This window comes from Mizuhopecten yessoensis, unplaced genomic scaffold (assembly GCF_002113885.1).
Source record: "Mizuhopecten yessoensis strain PY_sf001 unplaced genomic scaffold, ASM211388v2 scaffold7547, whole genome shotgun sequence".
Lineage (NCBI taxonomy): Eukaryota > Metazoa > Mollusca > Bivalvia > Pectinida > Pectinidae > Mizuhopecten > Mizuhopecten yessoensis.
This window is the reverse complement of record NW_018407102.1, coordinates 574537-594396: the sequence shown is the minus strand read 5'-3', so window position 1 is coordinate 594396 and position 19860 is coordinate 574537. Positions and strand designations below refer to the sequence as shown.

At 38.3% G+C, this 19860-nt stretch overlaps 1 protein-coding gene across 1 annotated transcript in view; it reads right to left on the bottom strand.

Moving 5' to 3' along the window:
• Positions 1-19860, bottom strand: part of LOC110453914 (fatty acid synthase-like) — a 33273-nt gene that overhangs the window by 12946 nt on the left and 467 nt on the right. Inside the window, exons 2-15 of the mRNA XM_021503147.1 lie at positions 12538-12824; positions 11841-11993; positions 10670-10843; positions 10139-10339; positions 9907-10029; positions 9036-9266; positions 8112-8545; positions 5677-5907; positions 5111-5300; positions 4257-4486; positions 3363-3664; positions 2452-2831; positions 1832-2080; positions 1342-1521 (exon numbers count right to left, since the gene is read on the bottom strand). Of these exons, the coding sequence (XP_021358822.1) occupies positions 1342-1521; positions 1832-2080; positions 2452-2831; positions 3363-3664; positions 4257-4486; positions 5111-5300; positions 5677-5907; positions 8112-8545; positions 9036-9266; positions 9907-10029; positions 10139-10339; positions 10670-10843; positions 11841-11993; positions 12538-12778 (3319 nt within the window). The 5' untranslated portion in view covers positions 12779-12824. The remainder of the gene's footprint in view (positions 1-1341; positions 1522-1831; positions 2081-2451; positions 2832-3362; positions 3665-4256; positions 4487-5110; positions 5301-5676; positions 5908-8111; positions 8546-9035; positions 9267-9906; positions 10030-10138; positions 10340-10669; positions 10844-11840; positions 11994-12537; positions 12825-19860) is intronic.

The following is a 19860-nucleotide window of genomic DNA, read 5'->3' as shown; positions in this document are numbered from 1 at the left end:
CATAGGTACCCAGCAAGTGTCCGATACACTGTTAGGTGTTACATCGATACCCAGCAAGTGTCCGATACACTGTTAGATGTTACATCGGTATCAAGCAAGTGTCCGATACACTGTTAGGTGTTGCCTAGGTCCCCAGCAAGTGTCCGATACACTGTTAGGTGTTACATCGGTACCCAGAAAGTGTCCGATACACTGTTAGATGTTACATCGGTCCCCAGCAAGTGTCAGATACACTGTTAGGTGTTACCTAGGTGCCCAGCAAGTGTCTGATACACTGTTAGGTGTTACCTAGGTACCCAGCAAGTGGCCGATACACTGTTAGGTGGTACCTAGGTACCCAGCAAGTGTCCGATACACTGTCAGATGTTACATCGGTATCAAGCACGTGTCTGATACCCTGTTAGGTGTTACATCGGTATCCAGTAAGTGTCTGATACACTGTTAGGTGTTACATGGGTACCCATCAAGTGTCCGATACACTGTTAGATGTTACATCGGTATCAAGCACGTGTCTGATACCCTGTTAGGTGTTACATCGGTATCCAGTAAGTGTCTGATACACTGTTAGGTGTTACATCGGTATCAAGCACGTGTCTGATACCCTGTTAGGTGTTACATCGGTATCCAGTAAGTGTCTGATACACTGTTAGGTGTTACATCGGTATCAAGCACGTGTCTGATACACTGTTAGGTGTTACATCGGTACCAAGCAAGTGTCCGATACACTGTTAGGTGTTACATCTGTACCCAGCAAGTGTCCGATACACTGTTAGGTGTTGCCTAGGTCCCCAGCAAGTGTCCGATACACTGTTAGATGTTACATCGGTATCAAGCACGTGTCTGATACACTGTTAGGTGTTACATCGGTATCCAGCAAGTGTCTGATACACTGTTAGGTGTTACATAGGTACCCAGCAAGTGTCTGATACACTGTTAGGTGTTACATAGGTACCCAGCAAGTGTCCGATACACTGTCAGATGTTACATCGGTATCAAGCACGTGTCCGATACACTATTAGGTGTTTCATAGGTACCCAGCAAGTGTCTGATACACTGTTAGGCGTTACCTAGGTACCCAGCAAGTGTCCANTTAGGTGTTACCTAGGTACCCAGCAAGTGTCCGATACACTGTTAGGTGTTACCTAGGTACCCAGCAAGTGTCCGATACACTGTTAGGTGTTACCTAGGTACCCAGCAAGTGTCCGATACACTGTTAGGTGTTACCTAGGTACCCAGCAAGTGTCCGATACACTGTTAGGTAACTGTCATTAGTCTGGTACACTGTTAGGTGTTACCTATGTAACTGTTTTGTGTCCAATAGACTGTTCATGTAAGACTTACCTTGGTGACTATCATGTGTTTGATAAACAGCTCTGTTGTGCATCATGGGGTCTATAGCTAGGGACCGGATACGCGTGGGAAGGCGCAGGGCACCACCGGACATGTGCAGCACAGACATTTGTAGCATAGTGTCCAGGTAGGAAACCCAGCTACCAGTCCATAACAACTGTCCCTCCGTACCAGCAAGTGGTGATACAGGTGATATATATATATATATATACACAGGTGTCCCATCCCCGATTGTTGTCAGATAAGGCACTGATTCTTGCTGCAGGATTATATATTTATTGTATGTGGGACAAAGTAATCATGAGACATTTATTATGTTATTGTACTATTATTATTGCCAGTTTAGTGTCAATGTCAGCCCTTGCATTCAACCTTTTGTTTACCTGTAACATTGTACATTAAATAAAAGCTACAGTAACGACATATTTTTACAATGACTGATAACAGTTCCTCGTATATTTATGCTAAATAATGATTTTACCATTGAGGTCTGCTTGAAGGATTCCCCTAAAATCAGGTCCATAGTCGTATCCTCTCAGTCGAAGTTCCTTGTAGATGTCCGAGGATGTCAGCACTGGGCCGGTTATTTGATGGTCACATGGTGCACTTTCTGTCATTTCATTGGTCTCTTCTGGAGTAGTGACCCGACCACTAACTGTTAATGTGCCATTTTCACTTATTTCAAATTCGCCAGTCGTCTCCATGATCGTTACATCAAGTTTAACTTTGCCTAAAATGAAATCAAAACATTTGAAATGGGGTAAAAGTAATTGTGATTAGAAAGTTAATCCCAAAACAGTCTGTTATTAAAGGAAATATCTGCAGACATGTAAGCTTCACTTGACCAACAGCTATATATATATATATATATAAGTGTAAAGGCAACTTCACTAATGGCTATGAATGCACAAAAAACTTACTTACACTTATAGATACAGACAAACTCAAAGCCTACTGTAAATGATAGCTGTATGTAGGCAAAGTTCAAAGTTTTTTGTTATTGATAGCTTTATTATAAGATAGTCCCTAACCTTACTTTCAGTGCAATTATAGCTAAAGAAAGGTCCAATGAATAGCAGTTCTTGAAACTATGTTACTTACCACTGTCTGGTAAGATGGTAGCCTTGTGAATATTAATGTCCTCAAACAAGACAGCCATCTCTTGGTACATCTGTCCCTTTTGTTTGGCGAGGGTCTTCCAGGCCAGCACCAGGTATCCTGTGGCAGGAAACAGGACACGCCCGTCTATCATGTGACCAACCAGGTAATTATCAGGTGAATCAGGTGAAATGTCAATCTCAAAACTGGCTCCCGACCTGCCACCACTTGCTCCTAAGAAGTCCTCTGACTTGGGTACAAACCAGTTGGTAGAGTGATCCCACTTTATCATAGGGGAGATCATCGGAGTGCCTCGGGACACTGGGAAAGAAACCTCCGGGTATAGCTTCAGGGTATTGAAGTTGATGCCTTGAAGGTAGCACCTGTGAAAAGAAATGAGTAGACCAATCACTCCTGAGCTTTTAATGTTGCTGGTTACGTCTTCTTAGAAAATTATTGTACCGTTTAAGTGTCATAGTGCTAACAGCTAGCATACAACAATTCTAGCACTGCCCAACCACATACTCATTTACAGCTGAGTAGACTGGAACAAGCGGAGTAAAGTATCTTGCTCAGATACAACACAGTGCTGTGCCGTGACTTGAACCAGCATGTATGTAAATTTATAAACAAAAATTATGAAAAATTATATAAATCAAAGTTTACAGTGGTTTAAACCCACTTGTTAACTATATTCAGTCTATAATGCTAGGTTTTTATTGGGAAAATGTATCAATTTGATCAGGAAACATAAAAAAATATTTTCTGATTTATTTTCAACCTTCAAGAAACCCAACAATATGTTTACCATAAGCATTTTAGAGCAAAGTATTTGAGAACACATTTTTATTATTTTAAAAAAATGCAGGTGTTACATGTGTTAGATAGTAATATTGGCAGGGACTGTTGCATACCTTCCCAAGGTGGAGTAGAAATACTCTGTATTGTTTGGGTGTCCTCTTTTCATCAATCCTAAAATGCTACAAGTTGACCCAAATGACTTCTTCAGGATGGCTTGTAACAGACAATGTGGGGCGATTTCAATAATGACCGCATTGCCTGGGACATGTCTCAGTGCCTCCTGGAACAGCACTGGACTCACCAGGTTGTTGACGTGGTACTCGGCAGATGCGTACTTGGCCAGTTCAGTCCCCCATTGGGCCTCAGGAATTGAAGAACTAATCCAAGTCTTTCCCCTCTCCTTCGGCACAATCACCTGCCCATGATGGTTAGAGGTTTAATAATTGGTTGATAGGACTCCTCAAAAATACATTCCTTTATTTTTATGAGAGACATTTTCTCTCTCGATCCTGTGTGTATATTACAGAGCTGTCTAGAGTAAGAAAGGAGTGTAAGAAATTTCTATGTTAAACTCCATTTCTTGTGCATGCAGACATCACAAAATTGGGAAGATTCCGATACCATGATTTATGATACCATGATGGAATACTGGTGAAAGAAAAGATTGGGATTTGCGAATTGGTGCAAAACCCTCGGTAAAGCCTTGTATTTTACCCATTGGAAACCCCTTGGGTGGAATTTCTCTATCATACACCCCTGGGCATGAAAGAGTAATTTTATCTTTGTTTACAGATTCAACTATTAAAAGGCCTCATCTTTCTATCTACATATTGTAATAAATATGACACTGACAAACAATTACATCTAACCTGTAAAATAATATTCCAGCTGATTACAGCTAATCACTAATATTGTAGAAAATTATGATAGTTTCTTTTAGTGAAATGTTGATATATTTTATTCTTGTAATACAGGTCTTTCAGTATAATCTTAAAGCGTTTCCTTACCCTTGACAAAGCTGATTTGAGACTGCCGGCAATGGCGGCCATGTAATGGGAATGAAATGCTACACCAGAGGTCTTCACCAACTTAGCAAATATTTCTTTAGCTTTGAGTTCCTCCACAAACTGCTGAACAGCTTCAGCGGGTCCAGAGACTGTGACTGTGTCCTTAGCATTATGGCAGGCAGGTACAACCCCAGGAGGGCACATCTTCAAGCACTCATCCCAACTCAGACCTGGGGACAATAATAGAATATGTAGTTGAGCCTTGTTATTGAACCACTACTTATCACATTTTCACTATCTAGCCACCACTAATACGGTTGTTCCACTTATAACATAAGCAGCCATCACTAATCAGGTTGTACAACTACCCATGGCCAGCCACCATGCACTTACCCACTGTCCAACTGTTATCTCACTATCTAGCAAACATTCCTTTCTATTCAAAATTGCTCCAGTAATCAAGGAATTTTACAATTTAGGTAACAAAGCTGATGTAGTTACCAAGATACCACAGTTATAGTCCACCACCTGAGTAAACAGATCATACAAAATTTCTCATCAATTCAAAATTCGAAAAAGTAAATGCCTTCAAATACATTTGAACAAATTGCATATAGGGACATAACTCCCCGAAAAGGGGAGAAAACTGAAAAAAGAGAGGTGCATATTCTGATGTTATACTGATGCTATGTACCAAATTTGAAGTGAATCCAACTAAAACTGTGGAGGAAGTTGATTTCACATAGGTAATCTTGGACAAACAGGTACCACTATATTCCCCTGAACGGACAGGGACTCAATAAGCAATACTAAAAAAAACAAAAAAACAAAAGAATTTAAGCATTCGTACTTACCTACAGCAGCCATGCTCCCATGTGGCAGTTTGGCTTCTTTTATACAGCGTCCTCGCCAATACGCGGCCAAAATTGTTTCCTCTGCGGTGAGAGATCCGTCCGCATAGCCACACGCCAATTCTCCCGTAGAATGACCCAACATACCATCAGGCTTAATTCCAATTTTGAACAGGAGATCAACAAGGGCAATCTGAAAAGAGACACGTGAAGAGAAATTAAACTGAAACTGAAGACAATGATATTTTTCCAGTCCGAGTTTTTTATTACACAGGTTCAATTCACATAGAACTGCATTATAGTGCGACATAGAGGTTTGACTCATACAAGTTTTAGAATCTGATTGATCTAGGGTGGAGGGATAGGTTTTGGATTTTACAGGTTACTGAGATTTAGGTTATAAGCATTTAGACTAATATTTAGAGGTCATTATTGTGATGCATGAAATTCCATACCGAAACAATAAAAAGTAATAAATCTGAACAAATTTTGATTTGATGTTAGGTTGAATTGAAACGCAAACACAAAATTATCTCAAATGACCAGTTATGAGGTATTAGTTCACTCACCTGAATAGCTGCATTAGCCACAAAGCAGTTAAGGGTGTCCTCATACACAGTCTCCTTCCCCGTCATCAGGAGATCGTATAAATACATGCCATGAGGACGTAACACTGCATCAGACTTCAGGATGGACTTCTTGAATAACTCAATTTCCATCATCTGGCGTCCCATTCCATGCCACTGTGCCCCCATACCAGTGAACACAAACCAGACTGGACGATCTGTGGCATCACACGACTGTGAAGAAAAAACAGAAAAAGGTAAAAAGGTTATTGCAGATCTCAAATCAAGCCTAAATATGCCATCTGTCCAAACTATGTGATCACAAATATATCGCCTTGGAATTAAAAGTGTTTTTTTCATTTACTTAGGTTTGATAGGAATATATGAGCACTAGTGGAAGGTTTGCTTTTCCCCGGTACACTGATTGTTTGAAAAGATTTATTTCGAGAAAAAGGGAGTGCATTTTGTAATTGTTTTATAACTTGGAAAATGTATTGTTGATGATGTAGTTCAGAAATTAAAAGACATTTCTTTTTTTCAAGATTTGGTTTTTTATCCGACAAATTGGGAAATATGGGGGCCTGTTATCAATAAGGAATGGGTATAAATCCCTGGCGTGAGTAGGAAAATTATGAGGAATTGTGGGGGGGTTTTCAGCTATTAAAGCTTAGTTTTTTTATCATAGATTAAAAACCTTCTTATTATCCTGTTCTCTATAGGTATAAATAGTGTCATGTTGAAAATAACATTGAAAGGATGTTGAATAATGAGACAACCTGTGTTAATCAAAGTGCCGAGAGGACTCATGGATGCTGTGTATGAAGGATTCAAATAATGGAATAAAGGAGGTGGTATATCAGTTAAGAATGGCAGTAAATAATAAAGAACATGTTGAGTGAGGGTCATAATAGCCCATCCCTTAATCATAATTTTCAATAAAAAATTATATAACAAGCAGAGTATTGCTAAAACAATTGAAACTTGTCTGATATTATGGTCCTTAATTAGTGTTTCAAATCGATGGAAATCCTTCAAGTGCAGACAATGATCTTTTTAAAAATAGTAACAGTGTGACCTTGACCAGACAATCCTGCAAACCAAAATTGTCCCATAAGATTATGGGAAAGTTTACGATTAAATAAAAATAAAAAAAATAAAAATGTTATATAGATAATATAAATAAATAATTATGATATTATTATTACAATTTGTTATTATCATGATTAATTATACAAAAAATTAAAACGAGATTGTATTATTTCCAGTGCGTGTAATCACGGACTTATGCAATGCCCTTGTGTATCTCTCCTTCTCGATATTGTAACGAAGGTTAAAGACCTATATAATTATTCAGTTTCTGGTTAATGTGAATAATATGTATATACGGTTTTAATTTTTGATGTTCAATATGCTATATTTACGAAGCTCTTGTATTATACTAATTGGGCCATTATCTAGAGACTGTATTTGGAAGCTATCTACAAACTCGTTGGGCACAGGTGCCGACGCATTGGGAAGCTATCTATAAACTCGTTAGGCACAGCTGCTGACGGCTACTTTAGTATAAGTCAACATTCTCTTTCACTTGGAGACTTTCCATTGAGACAAAGAAAACACGAAGCCTACTTTAACAAGGACAGTTATCAAACAGTCGTTCAACAAGTCGCGAGCATGAAACTACGCAATGATGGACAAGGGGAGAAAACTCTTACACACACACGAGGCGTAGTAATTTGAACCAAATATAGTTCGGAACTTTAACTGATTAAAAACGCCACTGTTAAAGATCTTTACATATTTTCTTTGATTTTTTTGTCTTAAACAGATATATTTCACCATATCATAGCATTGATCATATCATGAAAAAATGAACACATTATCTGAAGATCTTTCGCGGAAGGAGATGAAGTGTTGTTGGGTTTTTTTTGATGAAATTATTCGGTCCAAAAAGCGTAGTAATCCGAGATTGATATAGTTCATGATGCTCACTGAAAATACCTATTCGTATATTTTTAACATTTTTTCTTTGATTTATTGATCGTTTTCATATGTATTTCATCATTTTATAGCATTAATCATACCATGAAATAATCAACACAGCATTTAAAGATCTTCCGCGGAAGAAGAAAGTATGTTGTTTGGTTTTGATTTGCCCAGGCTTGGCGAGGACCGCTATGAATGCTGTACACAGCATCCAAAAAAACACCTGTATTAAGAGACCACCTGTGTTAATTAAGAGAAGAAAACACCTGTATAAGAGACCCCTTGTGTAAAGAACATCTGTGTTAAGAGACCACATTTTGGACTTTTCAGGGGTGGTCTCTTAATTAATACAGGTTTGATTGTATTAACAAGAAACAGCAATACATAATACCCCAGGTAACAAATGTTTTGAGAAGCCATTGTCAAAACTTATATCCTAAAGAGAAAGTCCAAACCTGAATTTCTTGTAGAGTGTTTTCTGTGTTGATTACACTGAAGCCCCTGTACTTGTGTGGTCCATTCTTTGCTGTCTCATTTAGCAATGTATGTAACTCCATGTTTTTGCTGTGCTCCTTTGCTTTTTCCATCACTGATCTCACACCATCTTCTGTTCGAGCAGAATACAGAAATACTCGTGTACAGTCATTTCTACAATAATTGTTTGTATCAGACTTTGTATTAGATTCCAATAAGGCATGGACATTAGCACCTCCAAATCCAAAAGAGTTCACCCCTACAAAACCTCCGTCCCACTTTTTGTTGGTGGTGACTACTTGCAAGCGGCCGTCAACCAGACCTGGGATGTCTGTGTTTGGCGAGTTGTAATGGAGATTCGCAGGAAGGACACCCTCTTCCATACCAACTATCACCTTAGCAACGGCAGCAAGGCCTAGCAACAGAAAATTAGAATACAGAAAACTAGAAAAAGAAATTAGAATATTTGTTTGTCAGCAATTGTAAGCAGTCATATTATTCAATGATGTACAATTTCTCATATAAAAGACTGAGTCTGATTATTCATAAATGCTTATTGTAGCATACCTGCATCTGAACTAGGGATAGATATCAATCATTGTTCCATTGTTCCCACTGCAAGTTAAAATTCTAGCTCTTTCAATAACTATTATTTAATGCACTATTAATAGTGACAACTGAAGTATACAAGTAAATGAGATGTTTACAGTATATACTGTTGAATTTATTATAGTGTTTGTTGAGGTATAAAATGGTACTAAAGAATCTTAACAATATTTGTTGAGATATGATAATAGGTTTTCAAGCTAATACATTGATCAATATTAAGATGAACTCTGTTTTGAAAGAAATGATGCAATGAGCAGTGTTAAGACTAACCTACAGTAAGAAGCTGCTAGATTTACCTGAAGCTGGTTCTGCATGCCCCATGTTAGATTTTATGGAGCCAATGGGAAGTGGGGTGTCACGCCCTTTACAGAACACATCTGTGATAGTATTGAGTTCCTGTGGGTCGCCTGCCTTGGTGCCCGTACCATGCGCCTCCACATAGGCCACAGTTGATGGACATACACATGCCTCACTGTACACATCCTGTATGAGGGACTTCTGTATTGCACCCGATGGAAATGTGATACCTGTAAAAAAAAAATGGACTTCAACTGGTTTTCCATCTTTTTTTAAAAGAAAGTAATTATTCCATGAACAAGAGGCCCTGAGGGCCTGTATCGCTCACCTGAATATGTTTAAAATAATTGGTATGAAGTAAAGATATACCACTCCATGGTAGGTGCTGTAAGTACATATGAAATTTCAGAAAGATCCCTCCAGTACTTGAGATATAGCGAGAACAAACTTCAAACAGAGCTCCACCCCTATGGCCCAAGGATGCTCCAGACTAAATAAGGATAAATTCCCTTAATCCCTATGGTAGAAGGATTGTAAATGTTTTACCTCTATTTCCCCTAAAATGGGTATTATTGATAGTTATATTAATAACATATTGATGTACATTTGTTTTTTACTGCAGTTTTATTTATTCAGTGAACAAAGTTAGATATATTATAATGTGACAAAGAAAAGCAAAGCATTATTTATCATGTGAATAGAAAACTGAATGTGAATGACATAAAAGTGAAAAAGGTCAGGAACAAACCTCATCCCCCTTAGAATCTTCAATTTTTCAGAAATGTTTCTTTACAAATAAACAGCATTTCAAATTATGGGAAAAATACAAAAATCCCCTGAAAAGAGAAAGAATCACATCCCTGCACTCACCTTGATCTTTGCCACCATCACAGTTGGTTTTGGAGTGGATAAGTCGACTGTACAAACGAAGAGCTGACTTCTCCTTCTGAAGATAGACCACCACTATACCCTCACTCCTACAGTAGCCATTACCTACAACAGAGCAACACTCAAAGTTACCACACAATTACACAGACTTCCACAGGATGTTTTTCTTTTTTTATTCTGCTTAAGGGTTTAAATACTGGAAAATTGTATTTACCTTCGGCATCAAAGGATTTGCAAGTTCCCTCTGGAGAAAGCATGCCTAGCTTTTGAAATTGTAATGAAGTCAGTGGCTTCAGTATAATACTTGACCCTCCAACAATGGCAGCATCACACTGACCAACTCTGATGGCTTGTAATGCTTGGTCCAGGGCCAGCAGGCTGGATGAGCAAGCTGTATCAACTGTGTAACTTGGCCCTGTAATATGTATACATAAACTCATAATTGACAACCTGTCTGTGATTCAAAGCAGAGTAATAAATGGATCTGTTAAAAAGCCCTTTATTTCTTTAACTTGTATGTTACATTATGACCTTCAACTTCAAACTCTGACCTCTAAACATGGACTAGTAAATTGTGCATGCATCAATGATGCAAGTCATATTATCTGGATGTAATTAAATGTCCAGGTAATAACACATGACTGTTTTCCGACAGGGGAAAGAAATATTGAATATGCCAATGGCATAATTTTTGTTAGATAGTTTCCCTTGACACAGAAAAGTTGACAACTTGAAGTATACAAACCTTTGAAATCAAAGAAGAAGGAGAGTCTGTTAGCAAACATAGACTTGGTACAGCCTGTCATACTGTACCCCTGTGTTGTCTCTGGGTCCAAAGTCACGCCTTCATGGAACTCTGATGTACTGGCACCTATAAATACTCCTGTCCTGGTGCCCCGCACACTGCTGGGATCCACACCTGTCAGGGGGGACAACTCACATTAGTACATTTATTCCATTAACTTCATAAAAAGTGTAAAAAAAGAAATTCTTTTGTAAAATTTGAAACAAATTCCAAAATTCATTAGCAAAACGGAAAACTCAATACTAGAAATTTGTCCATGCAAGCACAAACTTTTGACAAATATGAAAGAAACATATCAAATTTCTAAAATAATTTGGCAATGAAGTAGTGCGACGTTTAGATGTCTCTTTACATCCCGACTCTGAACAGATCACATGTGAATAAGCTTCCTCCATATTCTTATTAGTTTCAGAAGCTGAGGTGCCGTCCTCAAACCTCCATGAGGAGATAGTGCGAGACTAAGTGTGTAATGAATGAGTACATGTGTATATACATATGTGTCTGTACGCTGGAGGCAATACGTTGATGTAATTCAGCTGCCTCCTTAATTGTGAAAGCACAGCTGATTTGATGCTGAGTGTAGAGTGCTGCCTTATTGTAACACCATGCTTAAGGCGTCAAACATAGCATTCCACCAGGTCACATCATACTCACAATTGGTAATCCATTTGTAGCATTACCCTGAATGCCGAATGTTTAGCAGGGAATAACTACCATTTTTGAAGGACTTTTGTTTGTCTTGACCTGGGGACAGAACCTACTGCTTTCCCCACTTGGGCTAACGTTCGTATTAAGGCCTAAAGTTGGGTTTTTGTCTAGCAAGGCATTTAGGGTGAAAAGGTTGTTAAAAAGTAAAGAGAAAATATAAAGATCCCAAATGTTGTAATGAGTGTAAGAGACATGGCAGAGACTGATTGAGGCCCAACTCGCATCTGATGCAAAGTGTTGGCATTAGGGGAGACAACTCATAGTAATATGAACTTTTCAAGAGATTGAGTCTCATTTCATTCCCCTATTCAGTCACTCACAATCGTCCTTCTAAAAGATTCTACTGGTCATTTCCAGATATATAAAGACAAAATACATGTAAGCAGAATTCATAAACACTCACCTGAATCACTAATAGCTTCATATGCAACTTCAAGCAGCATCCTCACCTGTGGGTCCATCATATCAGCCTGTTTAGGACTTACACCAAAAAATGCTGCATCAAATTTGCTCAAATCCACCAGCTTTCCATTTCTCTTTGGTAATCCATACAACCCTATGAATAAAAGTGAATAGAAAACAATGATTATGACCAAGATAAGTTTATGGGATGTTAGCTTTAGGAGAAACTCACCTGATAACAGATGCAGCTCAGTTTTTGTTAAAAATGTGACTTTTTATTCATTTACCACTGGAACAAGAAATTGGGCTTGAGAACATATGAGTTTGAGCATGAAAACATGAATATGGACCCTGGAGCTTGTGGTGGTTTGTTTGGTGTATTGTCAAGGCACAAAATAAAAATTCTAACTTCTTCCGAAATTTTACAGAAGCCCATGCCTGCATGAAATGTATACAGGATCTCCTTGCTCATCTACACACCAAAAGTATATTTCGAGGAAACATGACAATAGTTCTGCATTCTAAATATTTTTTTACAACTCTCGGTCATAGAAAATGATAAGCAACAGTTTTTTTATTATGTAAGTGAAAAATGTGTTGATATCCCTTATTACAATTTTTCACAAATGATTTGTCAGTAGCTTGATATGCACATGTTGCAATAAATTACAGGTTTTTAAATCTGTTCTTTTTCTCACCTGGTTGCCAACGTCTTCCATCTTCTGTTACCATGTCAACTCCAGTCATCAGATTTTGTTTGAACTCTTCCATGTTATTGGACTGGGGAAGACGGCATGATATCCCACTGATAACCACTGAGGGTGGTGTATCAGTGTCACAGCTGTCCAGTTGACCAACCAGAATGGGATCCTCCGTCGTCAGACCTGGGGCCGCCCCATTGTCTATGGGGAGAGGGCTGTCAAGTTGTCTGGCAGGCATTGTACCTACAGCTTCTCCAACATCAAATATGTCTGTCTTATGTATCCTATAAGAAAAATCAAAAAAATCTGTCTTACTCTATAAATTACTCTTACATATCAATAGTAATTGTGCGATAGCAATCCCTGACCAGGGAAAGTAACTCATCCTGAAATATTTACCATATATATCTGGCAATAAGCGCATGCTAAACAATAAGGAAGAAATGCCAACAAAAGCTTTTTCATTGTCTTGTAATAAGCCCATCCCCCAACTTTTAGTCAAGAGATCATGTGTTGGCCTGTGGGCTTATTGCAGAATCAATACAGTAAGCAGTTATCCTGATTCTGGATACATGCAATATCAAACTTTGGTGTGGTGTACCTGTATGTAGTAGGTACTGTGGTATATCTGTATGAGTAGGTACTGTGGTGTACCTGTATGTAGTAGGTACTGTGGTGTATCTGTATGTAGTAGGTACTGTGGTGTACCTGTCTGTAGTAGGTACTGTGGTGTACCTGTATGTAGTAGGTACTGTGGTGTACCCGTCTGTAGTAGGTACTGAGGTGTATCTGTATGTAGTAGGTACTGTGGTGTACCTGTCTGTAGTAGGTACTGTGGTATATCTGTATGTTGTAGGTACTGTGGTGTACCTGTATGAGTAGGTACTGTGGTATACCTGTATGAGTAGGTACTGTGGTGTATCTGTATGTAGTAGGTACTGTGGTGTACCTGTATGAGTAGGTACTGTGGTGTATCTGTATGAGTAGGTACTGTGGTGTATCTGTATGAGTAGGTACTGTGGTGTATCTGTATGAGTAGGTACTGTGGTGTATCTGTATGAGTAGGTACTGTGGTGTATCTGTATGAGTAGGTACTGTGGTGTATCTGTATGTAGTAGGTTCTGTGGTGTTCCTGTCTGTAGTAGGTACTGTGGTATATCTGTATGAGTAGGTACTGTGGTGTACCTGTATGTAGTAGGTACTGTGGCATACCTGTATGTAGTAGGTACTGTGGTGTACCTCTATGTAGTAGGTACTGTGGTATACCTGTATGAGTAGGTACTGTGGTGTATCTGTATGAGTAGGTACTGTGGTGTATCTGTATTGTGGTGTACCTGTGTGGTGTACCTGTCTGTAGTAGGTACTGTGTTATATCTGTATGTAGTAGGTACTGTGGTGTACCTGTATGTAGTAGGTACTATGGTGTATCTGTATGAGTAGGTACTGTGGTGTACCTCTATGTAGTAGGTACTGTGGTATACCTGTATGTAGTGGGTACTGTGGTATACCTGTATGAGTAGGTACTGTGGTGTATCTGTATGTAGTAGGTACTGTGGTTTCCCTGTATATAGTAGGTGCTGTGGTGTATCTGTATGAAGTAGGTACTGTGGAGTACCTGTCTGTAGTAGGTACTGTGGGATACCCGTATGAGTAGGTACTGTGGTGTATCTGTATGTAGTAGGTACTGTGGTTTCCCTGTATATAGTAGGTACTGTGGTGTATCTGTATGAAGTAGGTACTGTGGTGTACCTGTCTGTAGTAGGTACTGTGGTGGACCTGTCTGTAGTAGATACTGTGGTGTACCTCTATGTAGTAGGTACTGTGGTGTACTTCTATGTAGTAGGTACTGTGGTGTGTATCTGTATGAAGTAGGTACTGTGGTGTACCTCTCTGTAGTAGGTACTGTGGTGTACCTGTCTGTAATAGGTAATGTGGTGTCCCTGTATGTAGTAGGTACTGTGGTGTACCAGTACATAGTAGGTACTGTGGTGTACCTCTATGTAGTAGGTACTGTGGTATACCTGTCTGAGTAGGTACTGTTGTGTACCTGTATGAGTAGGTACTGTGGTGTTCCTGTATGGAGTAGGTACTGTGGTGTACCTGTATGTATAGTGGGTACTGTGGTGTACCTGTCTGTAGTAGATACTGTGGTGTACCTCTATGTAGTAGGTACTGTGGTGTACTTCTATGTAGTAGGTACTGTGGTGTGTATCTGTATGAAGTAGGTACTGTGGTGCACCTGTCTGTAGTAGGTACTGTGGTGTACTTGTAGGTATAGTAGGTACTGTGGTGTATCTGTATGAGTAGGTACTGTGGTATACCTGTATGATTAGGTACTGTGTTGTACCTGTCTGTAGTAGGTACTGTGGTATACCTGTATGAGTAGGTACTGTGATGTACCTGTCTGTAGAAGGTACTGTGGTGTACCTGTCTGTAGTAGGTACTGTGGTGTACCTCTATGTAGTAGGTACTGTGGTGTGTATCTGTATGAAGTAGGTACTGTGGTGTACCTGTATGTATAGTAGGTACTGTGGTGTACCTGTATGTAGTCCTGTATGATTAGGTACTGTGGTATACCTGTATGAGTAGGTACTGTGGTGTATCTGTATGAGTAGGTATTGTGGTGTACCTGTATGTAGTAGGTACTGTGGTGTGCCTGTCTGTAGTAGGTACTGTGGTGTACCTGTATGAAGTGGGTACTGTGGTGTATCTGTATGAGTAGGTACTGTGGTATACCTGTATGAGTAGGTACTGTGATGTACCTGTCTGTAGAAGGTACTGTGGTGTACCTGTCTGTAGTAGGTACTGTGGTGTACCTCTATGTAGTAGGTACTGTGGTGTACCTCTATGTAGTAGGTACTGTGGTGTACCTCTATGTAGTAGGTACTGTGGTGTACCTCTATGTATAGTAGGTACTGTGGTGTACCTGTATGTAGTAGGTACTGTGGTATATCTGTATGAGTAGGTACTGTGGTGTACCTGTATGAAGTAGGTACTGTGGTGTACTTGTAGGTATAGTAGGTACTGTGGTGTACCTCTATGTATAGTAGGTACTGTGGTGTACCTGTATGAAGTAGGTACTGTGGTGTATCTGTATGAGTAGGTACTGTGGTGTATCTGTATTGTGGTGTACCTGTATGAGTAGGTTCTGTGGTGTACCTGTATGTATAGTAGGTACTGTGGTGTACCTGTATGAAGGAGGTACTGTGGTGTACCTGTCTGTAGTAGGTACTGTGCTGTACCTGTATGAAGTAGGTACTGTGGTGTACCTGTATGAGCAGGTACTGTGGTGTGCTTGCAGGTATAGTAGGTATTGTGTTGTACCTGTTTGAGTAGGTACTGTGGGGTACCTGTATGAGTAGGTACTGTGGTGTGCTTGCAGGAATAGTAGGTACTGTGGTGTACCTGTATGAAGTAGGTACTGTGGTGTACCTGTATGAGCAGGTACTGTGGTGTGCTTGCAGGTATAGTTACCTGTATGAGTAGGTACTGTGGTATACCTGTATGAGTAGGTACTGTGGTGTGCTTGCAGGTATAGTAGGTACTGTGGTGTACCTGTTTGAGTAGGTACTGTGGTGTACCTGTATGAGTAGGTACTGTGGTGTACCTGTATGTAGTAGATACTGTGGTGTATCTGTATGTAGTAGGTACTGTGGTGTACCTGTCTGTAGTAGGTATTGTTGTGTATCTGTACGTAGTAGGTACTGTTGTACAGGCAATGAAGAAAAAAAACTGGTTTGTGAACATATGTAATGAGTTTCCTGAAAATGAAATTAGAACTGATGACTGTAGAGCGATGACACCAGAATTCTAGAACATGACCTTGAATTGTTTTTGACCCAAAAAGTTTCAAATGCTAACCAGTACAAGAAATGATGTTTATGAACTCGTACAATCAAATAAGAACTGAAGCCTGTAGATCAATGACATTGTCAAGGACAAGTGTGTACATACATACAGGCAGATCCCAATTATATACACTTTACAACTTGTCACAGGGGTTAATTAGATTATAAAGAAATTTTACTCTAGCACAAGCCACTTTATCTACAAAGTCGCCTGCATTTGTGAAAGTCGACCTGCAAAATTGACCACAATAACCTGAGAAGAGGTATATTTAGGAACCTGTTTTTTTCACTACTTAGCTCCACACAAGAAATCACACTTTCAAAACTTAAAATATTGTCAAGTACTCATTAGACAAGTGATATAACTGTAAGGAAACTTGGTGAGTTAACAACACCTTATTGGGTATCTCAGTGGTTCTAAGAGTAACTGTATTGTGATCAGACGTCTAGGGTTTGATTCCTGTCCTTGTCCCAATGTATGTTACTCTCAAAATACTGTTGTAGAATTTACTTTTGTTTATAAATTTCATCTTTATATGTTTTCATAATAGTTGTGCAAGATTTCTTTTCAGAAACGATTAATTTTAGCTATTCTAGTTATTTGCAGTTACAACCTTAGGCAGCAGTATCGATCCTTAAATGCCATTATTAAACCAAATTGCAACATTGAGATAGTGCAATGACATCAATTAGCTGGCTTGTGCTGCGTTATGACAATCAATGACCATCTTTGGCACTCATTTCTTTGCCGAGAGCTTCAAGAATTCAACACTTATATGTAACATTTAATTGTTCAACAAAAGCCAAGTAATTGACTTTAATTATTTCCATTTCAACAATAATGTCTTGATGGAAATTTCAGCTTTTGACCTAAGGACAAATGTGCTATTACATAATATTCACCCATGTAAAATGAAAAGTGTTAATCCGTAATGAGATCCTGTGAATAATTGGCTTGAAAATTTATATAATGTACAAGTATGTAGAATCCCATTTCTATTTGTGAAAGCTGATAGCACTTTCATAATATCATGAGCAGACTTGACTTTTTCGTCCTCAATATCTGACTGTTGTGCAGTAAATATGAACCATACATTTCTCATTGTACTTTCATAGTTATGATATCATGAGCAGACTTGACTTTTTCGTACTCAATATCTGACTGTTGTGCAGTAAATATTCATAGTTATAATATCATGAGCAGACTTGACTTTTTCACACTCAATATCTGACTGTTGTGCAGTAAATATGTACCATACATTTCTCATTGCGAAAGCTAATAGCACTTTCATAATTATGATATCATGAGCAGACTTACTTTTTCACACTCAATATCTGACTGTTGTGCAGTAAATATGAACCATACATTTCTCATTGTACTTTCATAATTATGATATCATGAGCAGACTTGACTTTTTCACACTCATGTCTGACTGTTGTGCAGTAAATATGTACCATACATTTCTCATTGTATTTCTCATAATTATAATATCATAAGCAGAACAGCAAACCCCTTTGTAATGTCACCCGTTAAACCGCCAAACCCGCATACCGCCATTAATATACTCGGAACAGATTTCCACCAATGTCAATGCACCTGTATTACGCCAAACCTGCATACCGCCATCCGCCATCATATTCCCAAAACAAATGGTTAAAATCACACTATTTTGACCTCATTAAATACCCCCAATTACTTACTGTTTGTTGTTTTTCAACCCGATGAAGTTGTCAGACAATGACATTAACAAAACTGTCACCACACACACAAACTCGGGACATTGACGACGACAACACGGAAGTCAACATAGCTCCGCCCCCTACTAAATTATGCATTGACATTGTCGGATATCACGGCACTAATTAAACATTATTTTTGTGTGAAACTTCCATACATATTGTGGTTATGTTTTGCATGCTCATCAATTCGATACATAAAATTACAATTTTGGAGAAAAAAAACATTCTGAAGTTCATTTTTTTTTTTTTAAGTATAAGTTCAGTTGGTGTGTGAACACTAGGGTTCAAAATGGTAACCTGATATACCGCCAAACTCGTTATACTGCCAAAATCACAGAGGCCAGAAGGTGGCAGTATAATGAGGTTTTACTGTACTACACTCTACTTACATTTGATATTTAAAATAAGATAGGAATTAAGGACATTCCAATATGGCTGCCACACCAAACTGTATATCAAATTCAATAACGCATTCCGTTAGTATTAAACAATCCCTGTCACAAAATAATAATCCTCCAATATTTCTCAAACATAATTTCAGAAGAAAAAAAACATTCAATAACTGATGAAAAAATCACTTTTTAAATGTCCATTTCCAAGCTAAATAAAAGTCACAATTCAGGAAAAAAAAACCATTTAAACTTGTAAATAGCATAAGGTTGGATGTCCATGGAGATAATAATAATAATAATAACATACAACATTTATATAGTGCCCTATATAATTTGTAAAATTACTATAAAGCGCTTTAAGATGCATTTGTCGAGAAAATTGTAAGAAGTGTGTCAAATCTTCAGAATAATGGCATATATTTCCTCTGAATAAATCGCAACTGAGCACAAAGCAAACAAGGCTGACTGAGGTTGGAAAAAGCATGCAAAGCAAGTGAGATTTTACCATTACACCATTCACTACAGGTCCCGCTCAGGTAATATGGCTTGACTTATATCAAAAGGCTTGTTAGCTTGATGAATTATTGTAAAATTTCCAATCAAAATGCATGTCATCATTCTTGAGATTTGAAGCATTTTCTCACATTTTTCTCGACAAATGCATCTCCATGGGCATCCAACCTTATGATATTTACAAGTTTAAATGGGTTTTTTTTTCCTGAATTGTGACTTGTATTTAGCTTGGAAAATGAACATATAAAAAGCAAGTTTTCATCAGTTATTGAATGGGTTTTTTTCCTGAAATTTAGTGTGCATGTACCTCAATTATGAAATATTGGAGAAGGATTATTTTGTGACAGGGACTGTTTAATGCTAACGGAATGCATTATTGAATTTGATGTACAGTTTGGTGTAGCAGCCATATTGGAATGTCCTGAAGAAACCCTACCACAGTACATCTTCATACTTATAATCTTGGCTATATCATGAACATGTATTATAGTTTTTCTATCTACTGCCTCACATGTAAGTTAGTGATCCCCTTATGCTCAATCTTTGATCATTAATTTTTGATTTTTTAGATGTATTTCTGTGTGTCTGAATAAAATTCCATGTGCATACAGGGACCTGAAAATCAGGCTACCATAAAATGCCACCCCTTGATATTTAAATGGCATATATGTTGTCGACCATCTTTGAAGGGAAGCATTTTTTTCAAAGTATTCAATCTTTTAGAGTGTAAAACATATATAGTCTCTGTAAACCATTTTTTTTTTTAAATTTAAATTGGCTCTACATGAAATAATTAAAAGTTAATTACACCGATCTTCAATAATATA